Source organism: Anomaloglossus baeobatrachus, chromosome 8 (genome assembly GCF_048569485.1).
Source record: "Anomaloglossus baeobatrachus isolate aAnoBae1 chromosome 8, aAnoBae1.hap1, whole genome shotgun sequence".
NCBI lineage: Eukaryota > Metazoa > Chordata > Amphibia > Anura > Aromobatidae > Anomaloglossus > Anomaloglossus baeobatrachus.
In genome coordinates, this window is record NC_134360.1 from 46115924 (window position 1) to 46133818 (window position 17895).

At 42.8% G+C, this 17895-nt stretch overlaps 1 protein-coding gene across 6 annotated transcripts in view; it reads right to left on the reverse strand.

The window, feature by feature from the left end:
- Nucleotides 1-17895, reverse strand: part of GRIP2 (glutamate receptor interacting protein 2) — a 412653-nt gene that overhangs the window by 121281 nt on the left and 273477 nt on the right. The window contains exon 1 of one of the 6 annotated variants that reach the window (XM_075321560.1): nucleotides 15652-15829. The exons of the other annotated variants lie outside the window; for them this stretch is intronic. Within the exon in view, the coding sequence (XP_075177675.1) occupies nucleotides 15652-15706 (55 nt within the window). The 5' untranslated portion in view covers nucleotides 15707-15829. Of the gene's footprint in view, nucleotides 1-15651; nucleotides 15830-17895 lie in introns of those variants that run through there. 6 annotated transcript variants of the gene reach the window in all.

Genomic DNA, 17895 nt, shown 5'->3' on the forward strand with positions numbered 1-17895 from the left:
ACGTGCTGAACACGGACATACTCCGTGTGCGGTACGTGCAGGCACGGACCCATAGACTAAAGCAAGTCCGTGCCTGCGTGCTGCCGGCCAAAAACGGACATGTCGTCCGTGTAGAAAAGCGCACACACTTACTTACCACACGGACACATGTTCCGTGTGATTTTACGTGTGTGTGCCATCTACCATTGAATAACATGGGTCTCAGTGTCTCCGGTACGTGCAAATACGTACCGCACACGTAAAAAAAAACGGATGTGTGTTGTGGGGAGAACATACAAAACTCCTTGCAGATGGTGTCCTTGGTGGGATTATGAACCCAGGACCCCAGCGCTGCAAGACTGCAGTGCTAACCACTGAGCCACCACAAGGTTGCAGTGCTAACCACTGAGACACCACAAGACTGCAGTGCTAACCACTGAGACACCACAAGACTGCAGTGCTAACCACTGAGACACCACAAGACTGCAGTGCTAACCACTGAGACACCACAAGACTGCAGTGCTAACCACTGAGACACCACAAGACTGCAGTGCTAACCACTGAGCCACCACAAGGTTGCAGTGCTAACCACTGAGCCACCGTGCCGCCCTATCACTGCTGCATTCATTGACTACTGGACTGGTAAAGATAGCAGAAGCCTGTACTCCGCTATTACTGCACCTAGCCACCCCCACTTCTATGTGCTCCGCCCACTTGGCAGAGTTGGACCAGGACGGGCATAGAAACAGCAAAAATTGTAAACTTTTAATGCAACTATGAGTGAATCGGTTACAAGGTAGGTATTGGGGTATGTGCGCACACTGCAGAAATTTTCAGCACCAAAAAATGCATCTTATGGCTGAAAAATGTACCAAAAATGCATAAAAAAGCATGGGTTTTTGGTGCTTTTTTGGGTGCGATTTTCAGTGCGTTTTTTTTTGGCATACTCAATGGCTAGAAGAACTAAAAAACACAAGAAAAAATGGACCAACAATTGACACGCTGCTTCTTTTTTTTCAGCACCAAAAACTGCAAGGAAAAAAAGAAGCAACGTGCGCACAGCATTTCAGAATTCCCATAGACTTTGCTGGGATAAGGATAGACATGCAGAGTTGGGCAACAAACTGCATCAAAAACTGCACCATGTGCATGGGGATGGCTGCGGTGCACTTCCCCAATACATAGGTTAAACAAATAAGTAGTAACAGGAAAAAAAGCAAAAAGTTTCAGCAAAAAGTTTCAGATGTGAATTCTTCCTACTTGGTGCTGTTTGCAGCTGGAGGGGGGCGTTTATGTGTAAAGTGTAGCCCTGCAGCGCGCTCCGGGGTCTCTGGAGGGAAAACTCGTCCCAGCTCCGCTGCATTTATATGCAAAAAGCAAATTCCAGATTTTCTTTTCAAGATCTCATCGGATGCACAGAGGGCCTCGTAAGCAGCAATTAAAACACACACAGGCGACAAAGTTAATTTTTTTTTATTATTAATGTCAACATAAAAAAGCTCCGGATTTCTCTGCTAATTAAGCTGTTCCTTTGAAGCATTCAGTAACCGCACAGAACGAGCCGAGGAGATTATGCAGCACTAAGTCCCGGGAGAAGCGCCACTCTGTCTTATAGAAGAAAAAAATTAATTAACCCTTTAAATCAAAGATCAGTTTAAAAAATGTGTGACACCCCCCCCCCCCCCCAAGGAAAAAAAATAATAACATGATCTGGATTCATTACAAAAGGAAGGCAAAATCCTATAAATATATGATTATATACAGAAGATGCCCAGGTTATACCAGGTTATACCAGCAGTACATATATAATAATATACAGGAGATACCCAGGTTATACCAGCAGTACATATATAATAATATACAGGAGATGCCCAGGTTATACCAGCAGTACATATATAATAATATACAGGAGATACCCAGGTTATACCAGCTGTACATATATAATTATATACAGGAGATGCCCAGGTTATACCAGCTGTACATATATAATTATATACAGGAGATGCCCAGGTTATACCAGCTGTACATATATAATAATATACAGGAGATACCCAGGTTATACCAGCTGTACATATATAATAATATACAGGAGATACCCAGGTTATACCAGCTGTACATATATAATTATATACAGGAGATGCCCAGGTTATACCAGCTGTACATATATAATTATATACAGGAGATGCCCAGGTTATACCAGCTGTACATATATAATTACATACAGGAGATGCCCAGGTTATACCAGCTGTACATATATAATTACATACAGGAGATGCCCAGGTTATACCAGCTGTACATATATAATTATATACAGGAGATACCCAGGTTATACCAGCTGTACATATATAATTATATACAGGAGATGTTCAGGTTATACCAGCTGTACATATATAATTATATACAGAAGATGCCCAGGTTATACCAGCTGTACATATATAATTATATACAGGAGATGCCCAGGTTATAACAGCTGTACATATATAATTATATACAGGAGATGCCCAGGTTATACCAGCTGTACATATATAATTATATACAGGAGACGCCCAGGTTATACCAGCAGTACATATATAATTATATACAGGAGACGCCCAGGTTATACCAGCTGTACATATATAATTATATACAGGAGATGCCCAGGTAATACCAGCTGTACATATATAATTATATACAGGAGATGCCCAGGTTATACCAGCTGTACTGTACATATATAATTATATACAGGAGATACCCAGGTTATACCAGCTGTACATATATAATTATATACAGGCGATACCCAGGTTATACCAGCTGTACATATATCTATATACAGAAGATACCCAGGTTATACCAGCTGTATATATATAATTATATACAGAAGATACCCAGGTTATACCAGCTGTACATATATAATTATATACAGAAGATGCCCAGGTTATACCAGCTGTACATATATAATTATATACAGGAGATGCCCAGGTTATACCAGCTGTACATATATAATTATATACAGAAGATACCCAGGTTATACCAGCTGTACTGTACATATATAATTATATACAGGAGATACCCAGGTTATACCAGCTGTACATATATAATTATATACAGGCGATACCCAGGTTATACCAGCTGTACATATATCTATATACAGAAGATACCCAGGTTATACCAGCTGTATATATATAATTATATACAGAAGATACCCAGGTTATACCAGCTGTACATATATAATTATATACAGAAGATGCCCAGGTTATACCAGCTGTACATATATAATTATATACAGGAGATGCCCAGGTTATACCAGCTGTACATATATCTATATACAGAAGATACCCAGGTTATACCAGCTGTACATATATAATTATATACAGGACAGGAGATGCCAGGTTATACCACATGTACATATATAATTATATACAGGAGATGCCCAGGTTATACCAGCTGTACATATATAATTATATACAGGCGATACCCAGGTTATACCAGCTGTACATATATCTATATACAGAAGATGCCCAGGTTATACCAGCTGTATATATATAATTATATACAGAAGATACCCAGGTTATACCAGCTGTACATATATAATTAGATACAGTAGATGCCCAGGTTATACCAGCTGTACATATATAATTATATACAGGAGATACCCAGGTTATACCAGCTGTACATATATAATTAGATACAGTAGATGCCCAGGTTATACCAGCTGTACATATATAATTATATACAGGAGATACCCAGGTTATACCAGCTGTACATATATAATTATATACAGGAGATACCCAGGTTATACCGGCTGTACATATATAATTATATACAGGAGATGCCCAGGTTATACCGGCTGTACATATATAATTATATACAGAAGATGCCCAGGTTATACCGGCTGTACATATATAATTATATACAGGAGATACCCAGGTTATACCAGCTGTACATATATAATTATATACAGGAGATACCCAGGTTATACCAGCTGTACATATATAATTATATACAGGAGATACCCAGGTTATACCAGCTGTACATATATAATTATATACAGGAGATGTCCAGGTTATACCGGCTGTACATATATAATTATATACAGGAGATACCCAGGTTATACCAGCTGTACATATATAATTCTATACAGGAGATGTCCAGGTTATACCAGCTGTACATATATAATTCTATACAGTAGATGCCCAGGTTATACCAGCTGTACATATAAAATTCTATACAGTAGATGCCCAGGTTATACCAACTGTACATATATAATTATATACAGTAGATACCCAGGTTATACCAGCTGTACATATATAATTCTATACAGGAGATGCTCAGGTTATACCAGCTGTACATATAAAATTCTATACAGTAGATGCCCAGGTTATACCAGCTGTACATATAAAATTCTCTACAGTAGATGCCCAGGTTATACCAGCTGTACATATAAAATTCTATACAGTAGATGCCCAGGTTATACCAGCATGCTCCTTCATAGCACTATGTGAAAGAAGATGTACACCTTTCTGTATATTTGACTGGTAATATAGCATGTGGGGGGGCTTTGTACCCTTTTGTTTGTATTACTTTTACGCTTTTATATGTTGTGTAACATCCATCTTTACGCTTATACAATGTGACACTTTTAGCAGGAGCGGAGGATTTGGTGCACGCGTCTGTTCGGTTTATTGTAAGCAATATCTACAGGTCAGTAATCCATCCAATCAGATCATCGTCACTGTTACATGTGAGCTGGAACACGCGGGAAGAAGCTTCGCTTTAAGCGTAGTAGGTATAGACGTTCTAGTACTACAACCCCCATCATAGAATGGTTTTAGAATTGGATCGTAAAATAATCATGATGGGTTTTGGTAAAAATTGCCTTTGGATCTGCAAAATTGTCTCTTGCCCTAGAACCACATGATACAGAGACACGGGCCCATTAGAGCCAGCAGAGGCATCGCTCATTACAGTCCTCTCTCCTGCCATAGTGTCATTATAGCGGTATGATCACAGAGCAGTTGAAATCCAATTGAAATCAATGTGGGGTGGAAAGCATGAAAATTTCACACTGATTCTGTTCTTTTTTTTTGCTGTAAAAATCTATTCATTCTATGCAGAGCCTCATATTTGTGCCAAATATTGGCAAATTTGGATGCTCCTATACATAATATAACTAATAGAATACTGTCTGCCATGTGAAATAATATACAGTCATGGCCAAAAGTTTTGGCACCCTTTAACTTGTTGCAGAAAATTATTGCAATGACACGTTTTTAGTAAACAGTAGAATGATGTGCTTTATTGAAAAGCTCTATCTTAGTCTCATCTGTCCACGAGACGCTTTCCCAGAAGGATTTAGGTTACTCATAGACATAAAAAAGCCAAAATGTATATGTGTCAGCCGTGGGGTCCTCCTGGGTCTCCTCCATAGAGTTTAATTTCATTCAAATGTGGATGATAGTACACGCTGACACTGATGCCCCCTGAGCCTGCAGGAGAGCTTGAATTTCTTTGGAGCTTGATTGGGGCTCATTATCTACCATCCGGACGATCCTGCGTTACAACCTTTCATCAGTTTTTCTCTGCCATTCACGTCCAGGGAGATTAGCTACAGTGCCATGGGTTGTAAACTTCTTGATTATGTTGTGCACCGTGGAAAAAGGAACATCAAGATCTCTGGAGATTGACTTCTAACCTGTTGTTGATATTTTTCAACAAGTTTGGTTCTTAAGTCATCAGAGAGATATTTTCTTCTTTCTGTTCTCCATGCTTAGTGTGACACATGAAGACACACAATGCAAAGATTGAGTCAACTTCTCCCCTTTTTATCTGCTTTTAAGTGTGATTTTAATATTGCCCACACCTGTTTCTTGCCACAGGTGAGTTTTAACAAGAATCATATGTTTGAAATAAAGTTGTTAACCCACAATTTTGAAAATAAGCCAACAATTTTGGCATCCTAATTTTGGAGCTTTGTGTGAAATTTTGACCAATTTGCCTTTTTGTCTCTGTTTGTTTTTTTTGGGTCTTGTTCCAGTAGGGACCAGGAAATAAACATGTTATTACAATAATTTTGTGGGACAAATACTTCATTTTTTTGATTAATTTTAATCCAATCCAAGTGTAGGGTGCCAACACTTTCAGCCATGTCTGTAACTACTATAATACTGCCCCTATGTACAAGGATATAATTACTATAATACTGCCCCTATGTACAAGAATATAACTACTATAATACTGCTCCTATGTACAAGAATATAACTACTATAATACTGCCCCTATGTACAAGAATATAATTACTATAATACTGCTCCTATGTACAAGAATATAACTACTATAATACTGCTCCTATGTACAAGAATATAACTACTATAATACTGCCCCTATGTACAACAATATAACTACTATAATACTGCCCCCTATGTACAAGAATATAACTACTATAATACTGCCCCTATGTACAAGAATATAACTACTATAATACTGCCCCTATGTACAGGAATATAACTACTATAATACTGCCCCTATGTACAACAATATAACTACTATAATACTGCCCCTATGTACAACAATATATCTACTATAATACTGCCCCCTATGTACAAGAATATAACTATTATAATACTGCAACTATGTACAAGAATATAACTACTATAATACTGCCCCTATGTACAAGAATATAACTACTATAATACTGCCCCCTATGTACAAGAATATAACTACTATAATACTGCCACTATGTACAAGAATATAACTACTATAATACTGCCCCTATGTACAACAATATATCTACTATAATACTACCCCCTATGTACAAGAATATAACTACTATAATACTGCCCCTATGTACAAGAATATAACTACTATAATACTGCCCCTATGTACAACAATATAACTACTATAATACTGTCTTGTATTGACAGCTGATATAATATACAGACCATGTCCTCATTTTGCAGGTTTTGCTGTATACACTGGGGTTATTACTATGTATTTTCTGTTCTTGTGAAGTTTATACTCGCCGATTCATCTAGTTTATTCAGTAGTGAGATTCATAGTGTATTCTGCATTTGCGCGGCCTCTTTGTGTGCTTTCCCTCGGATTCCCTGGTGACCGTCATCATTGGGTTTGTTTATGTAACAGAGAAGCCGGCGCATATTCCAGCATTTGCATTCATTTTTAAAAATCCCGGATCACACGACCCACCTGTGTTGTTGGACTCCAGCCAGAGACTAAGCTCTTAGTCGGAGGCGACTCTTTAGGAATCTGGGAATTCCCTTTTTTGTTCAGATGCTCCATATTTCGGAGAGCAGATTTGCTAACTCTGTTTTTAACACAGAGAAATCCCAATCCTTCTCTCGTGTATCCTGCAATACAGCCTAGCCATAGTCCTCATCTCAGTCCTAACTTCTTAAAAGGGATTTTCACCCGAGGTTATTTATGGCTACTCATTAGTAGAACAGTTTGAGCAAAAGTAATAGCTATTTTTGCATAATGACAACAAGAAGTGCAGTTTGTCATTTGTCCCTTTATCGGGTATTCAGCAATTTAGCTTTCCTTGCTTTCTTTCACATTTTGCTTGTGGAGCTGCAAGTTCAGAGCTCATGATGAGAGGACACGCAGGATTTGTGTGCAGTCTAGCACCATGGAGGGTTAATGCATAAGAGTCGCAAATTAGGACTAGGCTGCACTTTGCAGTGGATGGCTACCGTGACGTGGTGGACATGGTGACACCTCTACTGGCGCAGTTGTAGTCGTCAGCCATTCAGCAGCCTGCACAATGTTTTTCCAATGACAATCATGACAGGTACAGACGGCTATAATTGGGTTCTTTTAGGCCTGTGCCACACTCACGTGAAAATCACGCACATGCCGCGAGACACGTATTTACCTTGCGTGTTGCGTTAGGTAAGTACGTGTCTCCGGTACGTGCGGACTACGTGTGCTATCCGTGATAACACACGGAGAACTGGTAATTTACATACTCACGTGGTCCGCGCTGCTGTCCGGGGTACTGATCTTCGGCTCCAGCCCTGCCCACTCCCCGCTGATGCTGCTTCCAGCCGAGCGGAGGGACGGAGATTAGCGCCCGTTACATCACACCCACCTCCTTAACACGTCATAATGGGCGGCGGTCGCCAGCAACTGTTTGCAGCGGAAGATTCTGCGGGGCTGGTGGAGGTGAGTATGTGTTTTTTATTTTAAAATAATGACACATGTTTCTCCGGCGCGTGTCACACGGGACCACATCCACACTACATCCGTGTGGTACAGGTGCGGGCCATGTGACACCCGTGATGCCGGAGAAAAACGGATATGTCGGCGTGCGAAACAAACGGACACATGTAAGTACGGAACGGACACACGTTCTCTTCCAAAATACTTACGTGTCCAAACCATTAGTAATACATAGGTCCACGTGTCTCCGTGCCGCCGGTATGTGAAAAAACTGCCAAACACGTACCGGAGGCACGAACGTGTGACAGAGGCCTTAAACAGATCAAATGATGTGTCACTCTCGGGTCTCACTAAAATACAGGGAGACAAGACTTTCTGTGTGAGATGGTGGAGGTTACTCCGGCAGTGTTGGCCTCCAGCCACTAGAGGTCTGTCTTGACTCTTTGGTAAGCCTTTTGATGCAGTCAGAATTCAGGCAAAGCTGCAGGAGTGAGGACAAGCAGTGGTGGAATTATCAGGGTCATGACCAGGGGTAGAGGGGCTCGCCAACCCCAGTGCCTGCTTCAGCTGGATGTGTGTCCGAGTGCCCGAGGGCACACATCCAGCTGAAATGCATCGCGGTGCAGAGACCCGTCGGTCCCTGCACTATAGTACAAGCTGCCAGCCACACAGTGTATGTGTCTATGTACATACTGTATATACCAGGAGGGGCCCAGGATGGGGACTTATAAACCAGGATGGGGATATATACCACCAGTAGAGGCCCAGGATAGGGACATGTATACCAGGATGGAGCAATATACATCAGGAAGAGGATATATTTTCCAGGATACATATATACCAGGTTGGGGACATATATACCAGGAAGGGGCCTAGGATGGGGACATATATACCAAGATGGGGCACAGGATAAGGACATGTATGCCAGGATGGGTACATATATACCAGGATGGGGCCTAGGATGTGGAACATATTTACCAGGATGGGAGTTATATTTACGAGGACAGGAACATATATCCGAGGATGGGGACATATAAACCACAATGTGTACATATATACTAGGAGGAGGACATATATACCAGGAGGTGGATATATACCACGATTAGGGGCTCAGAATGGAGGCATATATACTAGGATGGAGAAAATATGAACCAGGAGGGGCACAGAATGAAAACATATATAATAGGATGGGGACATATATACCAGGATGGGGACATATATATCAGGAAGGGGCCTAAGATAAGGACATATATACCAGGATTGGGGCACATCTACCAGGATGAAGCCTAGGATATGGGACATGTTTACCAGGATGGGATACATGTTTACCAGGATGGGATACATATTTACCAGGATGGGGGACATATTTACCAACATGGGAACAAATTTGCTAGGATGGGGGGGCATATATACCAGGATGGGAGACATGTTTACCAGGACAGAAGGCATATATTCAGGATGGGTAACATATATACCAGAATGGGGGACATATATTCCAGGATGGGGGCATATATACCAGGATGGGGAACATATATACCAAGATGAGCCCAGGATGAGAACCATATACCAGGAAGGGGGACATGTATATCAAGATGGGAACATATATACTAGTATGGGGACATGTATACCAGGATGTGGGCATATATACCAGGAAGTGGCTTATTATAAGGACTTGTATACCAGGATGGGGGCATATATACCAGGATGGGGACATATTTACCAGGATGGGGGACATATTTACCAGGATGGAGAACATACATACTAGGATAGAAAATATGTTTAACAAGAATGAGGCTAGGATGGGGTACATTAGACTTGGATGGGGAACATTGCTACACAATAGAGGGGAGGGCAACTCGTATGTCTTTATAGGATTTAGAATGCTAAAAGGGCCCATACATCTGACAAACGTGGCAGGGGGGCACAGCTACAAATTTGTACTAATTAAAAAGTCTAGTTACTCTACTGCTCCTGAGCGAGTTGTCCTTTAAGTACCTAAGACTGTCGAAAGTATCATAGAGACCTGGTTCTAGTTCCAGTAACTTCTGCTTAAAAGACAGAGTGCTTGTTGGGGACGATTCGCACATATATGCAGAGTTGGATTCCCCAAAAGACTTCTATTGTGCCTTGTATAGAAGGTTTCCTCATTGCCTGACTTCTGATCTCCGCTATAAGTGACAGAGTCATTACTCTTTCCTGGTCTACTCAGCTCAAACTCTTCAGCATCTAAGTTACTGTTGGCAAGTCCTGAGCTCAGGCCCCGCCACAGAGACCTTGGTGGGAGCACGCACGCAGAGTTTGCCACCAAAAGTAGTTACTTAGGATAAGATCTTGGGAGAACAGAACTTTGTGACCACGAGCAAAGCGCTCACAGTAAAAGAGACTTCATTCCGTTTTCTTAATCAAACCTCCTTTTGAAGTGACTCGGGAGGGAGCAAAAGGGCGGGTCAAAGATAAGATTAGTTTGTGAACTGTTGTGCTGCACCGCCTAAAGGCCAGCTTGTGCACTCATCTACTTACACCACTCTTCATAGAATAAGGTCTTGGCTGCTGCATTAGACAGAAGCACCGGTTAGATCAATTGCTGAGTTATCTCTTGGAATATTCCGGGTCTGTGGTGGTTGTGCAGTACACGGGTCCTGGTCAATCCTGATCAGGTGTGTGTTATATTTTAACTTGGTGTTCTTTTGTGTGACGCGGGGAAATTCCCGCTACATCCTTTGTATAGCGAATTTCTCCGACACGATCTGGTCTCGTTTTTTGTCCACGGTCCGTTGTATCCTGGGGAGATCACCCCGGCACAGAGTTTACAATTGCACCTTTTTGCAATGCAGGGAGAATTTGCTCATGAGCTACCAGACTTCTTCATCTCAAGGCCCCCTTCACATGTCCTTGTCTCTGGTACGTGTTTGGTCACGGGCACACGTAGACCCATTAAAATCAATAGGTCTGCGCTCACATGCGTGTTGTGCCATGGACAGTGTGTCCGTGTGGAGCATACGTGTGCCCGTGTGCTACACAAGTAGACATGTCCGTTTTTCTCCGGCATCACGGGTGTCACACGGACCACACTCCGGTGATCCGTGTGACACGCACCGGAGAAAACACACGTGTCTGTGAAAAAAAAGGAATTTCTGTACACGCCTTCTCCGCCCCTGCTGTCTCTGCCGCTGCTGGCACTTGCTTCCGACCCTCATTGCATATTCACTCCACTGCGGGGACGGAAGCAGCAGCAGTGGGGAGTCGGCAGGACCGGAGACCGTAGATCAGCACTACGGACAGCAACACCAGAGACAGGTGAGCAGAAAGTTCCTGTTCTCAGTGTGTTATCACGCATAGCACACGGAGAACACACGTGTGCCATAAACACGGCTCATGGAGGGCAATACGCACCGTTGACACGTCCATGAAAAACGTGCGTGATTTTCATGGACGTGTGAAAGAGGCCTAAGAAACACTTTCTCCACTATCTTGCCAGTAAAGCAGTGGAAGCCCTGACTGGTCTCAAGCTACATTTTGCATACGGTCGGTCTTTAGTTAATGCAGGGTCTTATCCAAGTATGACACAAAATCCCATATTTATCAAAAATGGTATAATTTGCAGCAAATCATTAGCAAAATCACTTTAACTCTGTCTCTCCAAATTTATCAACTGCATGATGTACATTACAAAAATGCAACTGTAAGGGGTACTTTGCACACTACGTCATCGCAGCTGCGATGTCGGTGGGGTCAAATCGAAAGTGACGCACATCCGGCGTCGCTGTTGACATCAGAGTATGTGAATCGTTTTTTGATACGATTAACGGGAGCAAAAGCGTCGGTATTGTATGATCGGTGTAGTGTCGGCCATTTCCATAATGTTGGGTCGACCGCAGGTACAATGTTGTTCCTCGTTCCCCTGCGGCAGCACACATCGCTGTGTGTGAAGCTGCAGGAGCGAGGAACATCAGCTTACCTGCGTCCTGCGGATCACGCCAACTATGCGGAAAGAAGGAGGTGGGCGGGATGTTACGTCCCGCTCATCTCCGCCCCTCCGCTTCTATTGGCCGCCTGCCGTGTGACGTCGCTGTGACGCCGCACGACCCGCCCCCTTAGGAAGGAGGCGGGTCGCCAGCCAGAGCGACGTCGCAGGGCAGGTGAGTGCGTGTGAAGCTGCCGTAGCGATAATGTTCGCTACGGCTGCTATCACAAGATATCGCATGTGCGATGGGGGCGGGGACTATCGCGCTCGGCATCGCAACAATCGGCTTGCGATGTCATAGTGTGCAAAGTACCCCTTAAAGCATGGCGATAATCAACATTAGATGAGTACTATAGACCAATGTATCAAATATTACACGTTAATGTCAACATTTTTGCAAACTGCAACTCTTGATGCATATAACAAAAGATGCAACATATGTATTTTTTCCAAGATGACCCATATGTGACCTTTTTACCATTTTTCTATAGAAATGCAATCATGAATATGTAGTACTTAAAGCCAATAGAGTAACAATGGCTTGTTTTCTTGTCATTGTTACATTTTGGTTTTGGTACTTAAATAGTTGTCAAATATTAATAAATTTGATTAAGGTATTTAAGACAAGGAAATGTCTCAAACTGAACATAATTTTAGGTGCAAAAGCAATTATAAATATCCCTCAGATTATGCAAAAACGATCCCTAATGCACTATCACTAATCACCACCCAAGCTGTGGTGCTAAAGTACACCGCCAGCATAATGTGCTCTCCCATGACAGTAGCCTCCGGCAATGTGGCATCAGGGCAAATTCCCCAAAACCCAATCTGATAGGAGCACATGTGGGACGTCATTGGTCGGTGATTACACAGCAGCTGCCAGCAGTGGATTTTGATGATTAGCTGTTGAACCTTCCTCAGGCGCCCATTAATAACCTCAGTGATAGCAGCGAAGGCTGTTAGTGCCAGGATTTCTGTAGGTGGCTCAGACTCCAGACTGGATACATTGAGATGTTTTGGAAATAGGGTCTACATCTACCTATACTGCTATTTTACTCACTTTGATAAGGCCTTATCCTCTAGTCACATTCAGTGCTACAACGAAGATTTGTCTCTCGCCATATCCGTGATCACTATCTTATCAAAAACACCTTCAACAATGAATTACTGCATTATATCCCATTATAACCCCCGACAAATCAGAAAATGAACCATTAAAAAGGAGGGGGATAGAAACTAACCAAGCCAAATGTGAATGCAGCTCTAGATGTGACTAGAGTAAGACATGTTGTAACTCAAGGTCAGCACATAACAGGACCCCAAAAAGAACTGATAACATGACAAAGATGTGGCAAACGTTATCTTGACATTTAAAATATCATCTGTTAATCTATATTGTTAATAAAGTTTGTTGAAATTAAAGTAACAGTACAAGAAAATATAAGAAAATTTGAAACATATCTTATCTGTGAAATCTGCTACTTTCTCCCCTTATTAGCCACCTCTCCTTTCCCTACCTCCTAAATTCATCATTCACTTTGGAAAAAGCTGATCAAATCTGTGAAAGCAGGACAGACCACCATCTCACTGAGGTATCAGATTACAGCTGCCTATTGTAGTCTATGGAAAGGAAGAGGAAGGAGTGAAGAGTGAGGCACAAACACGCTCAGACTAGAATTGTAGCTTACTAGTAGTAAATGGGTTCACAGTTCAGTACTGCTATATAATTCATGTTGCTGCTTTTTAGTAAGTGTTTTATCTCATTAGAGCTGGATACACATTGTAGTGCTGATTCCAGCGTGATATCCCCACGCGTCCCTGCTCCCAGCGGGTGCTCCCTCTCTCTTACTTGCCCGTCAGTCCCTCTCTCTCCTCTCTTGTCCCGAGATCCTCCTGTTTTCAGGCTGCGCGCAGTTTTGCTGTGAGCACCCATAGGGTGAGCATGCGGTCACGCCCCCTTTCTTAAAGGGCCATTCGCCTCATTACCCAGAAGCTATTCCTAGGTCACCTGTTACCTTAAAGGTATTTAAGACTGCCTCTCCTTACAGGAGGCGCCTGAGCAACGTTACCTATTAGAGCATTGCTAGTTCTCAGGTCCTTGTACGTGCAGCCACGTCAGAGCCACTTACTTCCGTGCTGCCACGTTTGAGCCATGACCTCCGAGCCGCAAAACCCAAGTTACCATCTCCATGCTGCTACACCTGAGCACTCCTGCACCGGACACTGATAGTTTCTTACAGATTGGTAAAGTCTATAGGGTGCTTTACACGCTGCGACATCGTTAGCGATCTCGTTAGCGATGTGACACTCCAGATACGATTTGCCAAGATCGCACAAAGGTCGTTTTTATAGCGCCGGTCACATGTGCGATCTCGGCAAATCGTATCTGCGATCTGGCGTGTCACATCGCTAACGAGATCACTAGCGATGTCGCAGCGTGTAAAGCACCCTTATCTCCCGGTCCCTGGCAGTTGTGCATTTAGGCCATCTGTTGATGCGCCTCACAATCCCTGTATAGGGGTTCACTGCTGATTGCTTCTTTGGGGGAGTCCGGTGCACGGCCCAGTGGGTCCACCCCCGGACGCTTGCCGCCCCTCGGCATCCGTAACACACATCTACACTGCTCAGTACTGCTGCATATTGCCCTCCATACTGCTGCTGCTGCTTCTGAACACGTGCTACATAGACACAGGAGGGCAGGAATCCCTCGTGTCGTTGTGTGCTGTGTATGGGAGACATCATAGCAGCTAGTTTCCATCCACCAGCTCAGAGACAATAGAAGTGAAAACTTGTCAAATATGCAAATACAAGTCACACAGTGGTCAAGAACAACGTGTCACATCAGGATGTGTAACAATCTAAAAGTCAGGTTAATGTTTGCTGCATCTGTGAGATTTCTGGATCGAAGCCTCAGACTTAGCAGTGTTTAGTGTCTGGTACGGTATGTAGTATATAATGTATACAATGCAGCAGCACAGAAATCCCTGCACATCAGTATTCCAGAACCGCAGCCGCCGCATACCTGCCTGCATCCCTTTCCTTACATCACAAGCTTTTACTAAGTGCATCCAGAAAACAGAACGTTATTTGTTTCTCTGGATCCCTGTGGTGCATTGCAGAGTCGCCTTCATTATAAACTATTCCAGGTATGTTGCTATATCTTAGCATTACAGAGCAGCGTCTGCTTCTTCAGAGATGTGCAGACTCTTAATCATCATCTTGTCCTACTTGAAGAAAAAAAAAAGAAACTTGAAGTCTGCAAAGCGTGACCCAATTGTCACTCAATTGTCTTAAAGGGCCAGTAAACCAAAGCCAGATACTTAGAGCGACTGAGCATTGGGAATAGAGTAGTGATCACTTTCTGTCACTCATCACATTGATACACCCTACAGTCAGCATCTGCACAGCGTGAAATGGCTGATAACAGGAAATAATTGATTGCATTTCAGTTAAAGCAAGTATGTCAGGAACCCAAACAGTTAATATTTCAATGTCTCCTGCCTGGCACAATGCAGACGCGGACTACTGCAGATTTAGTCACAAGGTTTTCGTACCTTTCACTCGTCGCTTTATAATCCCCAGACGACACTTTAGTGATATGGAGAACATAGGTGCCCGATGCAGCCGGCTCCCTCGCCCCGTCCAGGTGCGCTCTGCCGGGGCACGTCAGTCACGGTACACAGCGCAGTCAGTCAGGACTCATACTAAGATGGGGAGGAGGGGTACAGAGTGCGATGGGGAGCGACAGAAAGAAGAAGAGGAAGCAGAGGAGAGTGCAAGAGACTTATAAATCCTATAGTCAGAAATGTAATCTCAGCCGCAATGGATGGAGCAGAAAATGTACAGGAGTGAAGAAAGGTGGGAAAAAAAAGAGAGGGGGAGAAGAGGGAGAAAATAGGAAGGGTGGAAGGAGAAGGAAAAAAGAGAGAAGGAGAAAGGCAGAGACGAGGAGGAAAAAAAGAGAGAGGGGGAGCAGAGGGAGAAAATAGGAAAGTGGAGAGGAGGAGGAAAAAAGAGGGGGAGAAAAGCAGAGAAGAGGGGGGAAAAAGAGAGAGGGAGTAGAGGGAGAAAACAGGAAACTAGAGAGGAGGAGGAAAAAAGAGGGACAGAAGAGGGAGAGAATAAGAAGGTTGGAACGAGAAAGAAAAAAGAGTGGGAGAGAAAATCTGAGAAGAGGAGGAAAAAAGAGAGGTAGAGCAGAGGGAGAAAATAGAAAAGTGGAGGAGGAGGAAAAAGAGGGGCAGAAGAGTGAGAAAATAGGAAGGTTGGAAGGAGAAGGAAAAAAGAGCAAAAAGGAGAGGGGGAGCAGAGGGAGAAAATAGGAAAGCAAAGAAGAGGAGGAAAAAGAGAGGGGGAGAAAGCAGAGAAGAGGTTGAAAAAAGAGAGGAGCAGAGGGAGAAAATAGGAAAGTGGGAGGAGGAGGAAAAAGAGAGGCAGAAGAGGAAGAAAATAAGAAAGTGGAAAGGAGAAGGAAAAGAGAGGGGGAGAAGAGTGAGAAAATAGGAAATTGGGAGGAGGAGGAAAAAGAGAGGCAGAAGAGGAAGAAAATAAGAGAGTGGAAAGGAGAAAGAAAAGAGAGGGGGAGAAGAGTGAGAAAATAGGAAAGTAGAAGGAGGAGGAAAAAGAGAGGCAGAAGAGGAAGAAAATAAGAAGGTTGAGAGAAGAGGAGGAAAAAAGAGAGGTAGAGCAGAGGGAGAAAATAAGAAGGTAGAGAGAAGGAGAAGAAGGAATAAAGAAAAGGGGAGAAAAGTAGAGAAGAGGATCAAAAAAGAGAAGTAGAGCAGAAGAAGAAAATAGTAAAGTGGAGAGGAGCTGGAAAAAAAGAGAGGGGCAGAAGAGAGAGAAAATAGGAAGGTTGAGAAGGGAAAGTAAAGAGGGGAAGAAGAGTGAGAAAATAGGAAAGTGGAAGGAGGAGGAAAAAGAGGGGCAGAAGAGGGAGAAAATAGGAAGGTTGACAGGAGAAGGAAAAAAGAGAAGGGGAGAAAAGGAGGAGAAAGAGGGGGAGCAGAGGGAGAAAATAGGAAGGTAGAGAGGAGAAGGAGGAAAAGAGAGCAAGGGAAAGTAAGGATGGACAAAAAGGAAGGGAGAATGGAAGTAGAAAAAGAGAGAAAGGCAGAAAGAGGAAGAAAACCAGATGCAAAGAAGAGGAGGGAGAAAGAGAGGAGGAAAAGGCAGTAAGGAGTGAGATCAGAAAGAGTGAGACAAAGGAGGAACAAAAAGGGGGAGAGAGGAAGGAACAGAGGAAAAGAGGGGTGAGAATAAGGAACAAAAGTATGAAGGAGGAGGATGATAAGAGAAATAAAGGAGGAAAAAAATAAAAATGAGGAAGAAAATGCAATAAGGAAGACAAGGAAGGGCAAAGAAGAGGGAGACAGAAAGAAGAAGGAAAAGATTGAGGAGGGAGAGAATGGAAAATTGATACAGAGGAGTAAGAAAGAGAGGAAGAAGAAAGAAAAAATGAGGGGGATAACGCAGAAAATAGGAACAGTGAAGAAGAGAAACAGAGCACAAGGAAGAGAAAGGGAAAAAAGATAGAGGAAAAGAAAGATGTATAGAGAGAAGGAGGAAAAAAGAGAAAGGGAAAGTAAGACCGACAACAAGAGAGAAAGGCAGAAATGGAAAAGAGATAAAAAAGTTAGTAAAAGATTTAAAGAGAAAGATACAGAGAGGAGGAAGGTGGAAAGGAGGAAGAAAGGAAATGAGAAAGGAAGAGGAACAAAGAAGAATAAGGAAGAGAGAAAAGCAAGAAGATGGGGAAGAAGAGAAAAAAATTGAAAAGGAGAAATGAGTGATGTGTG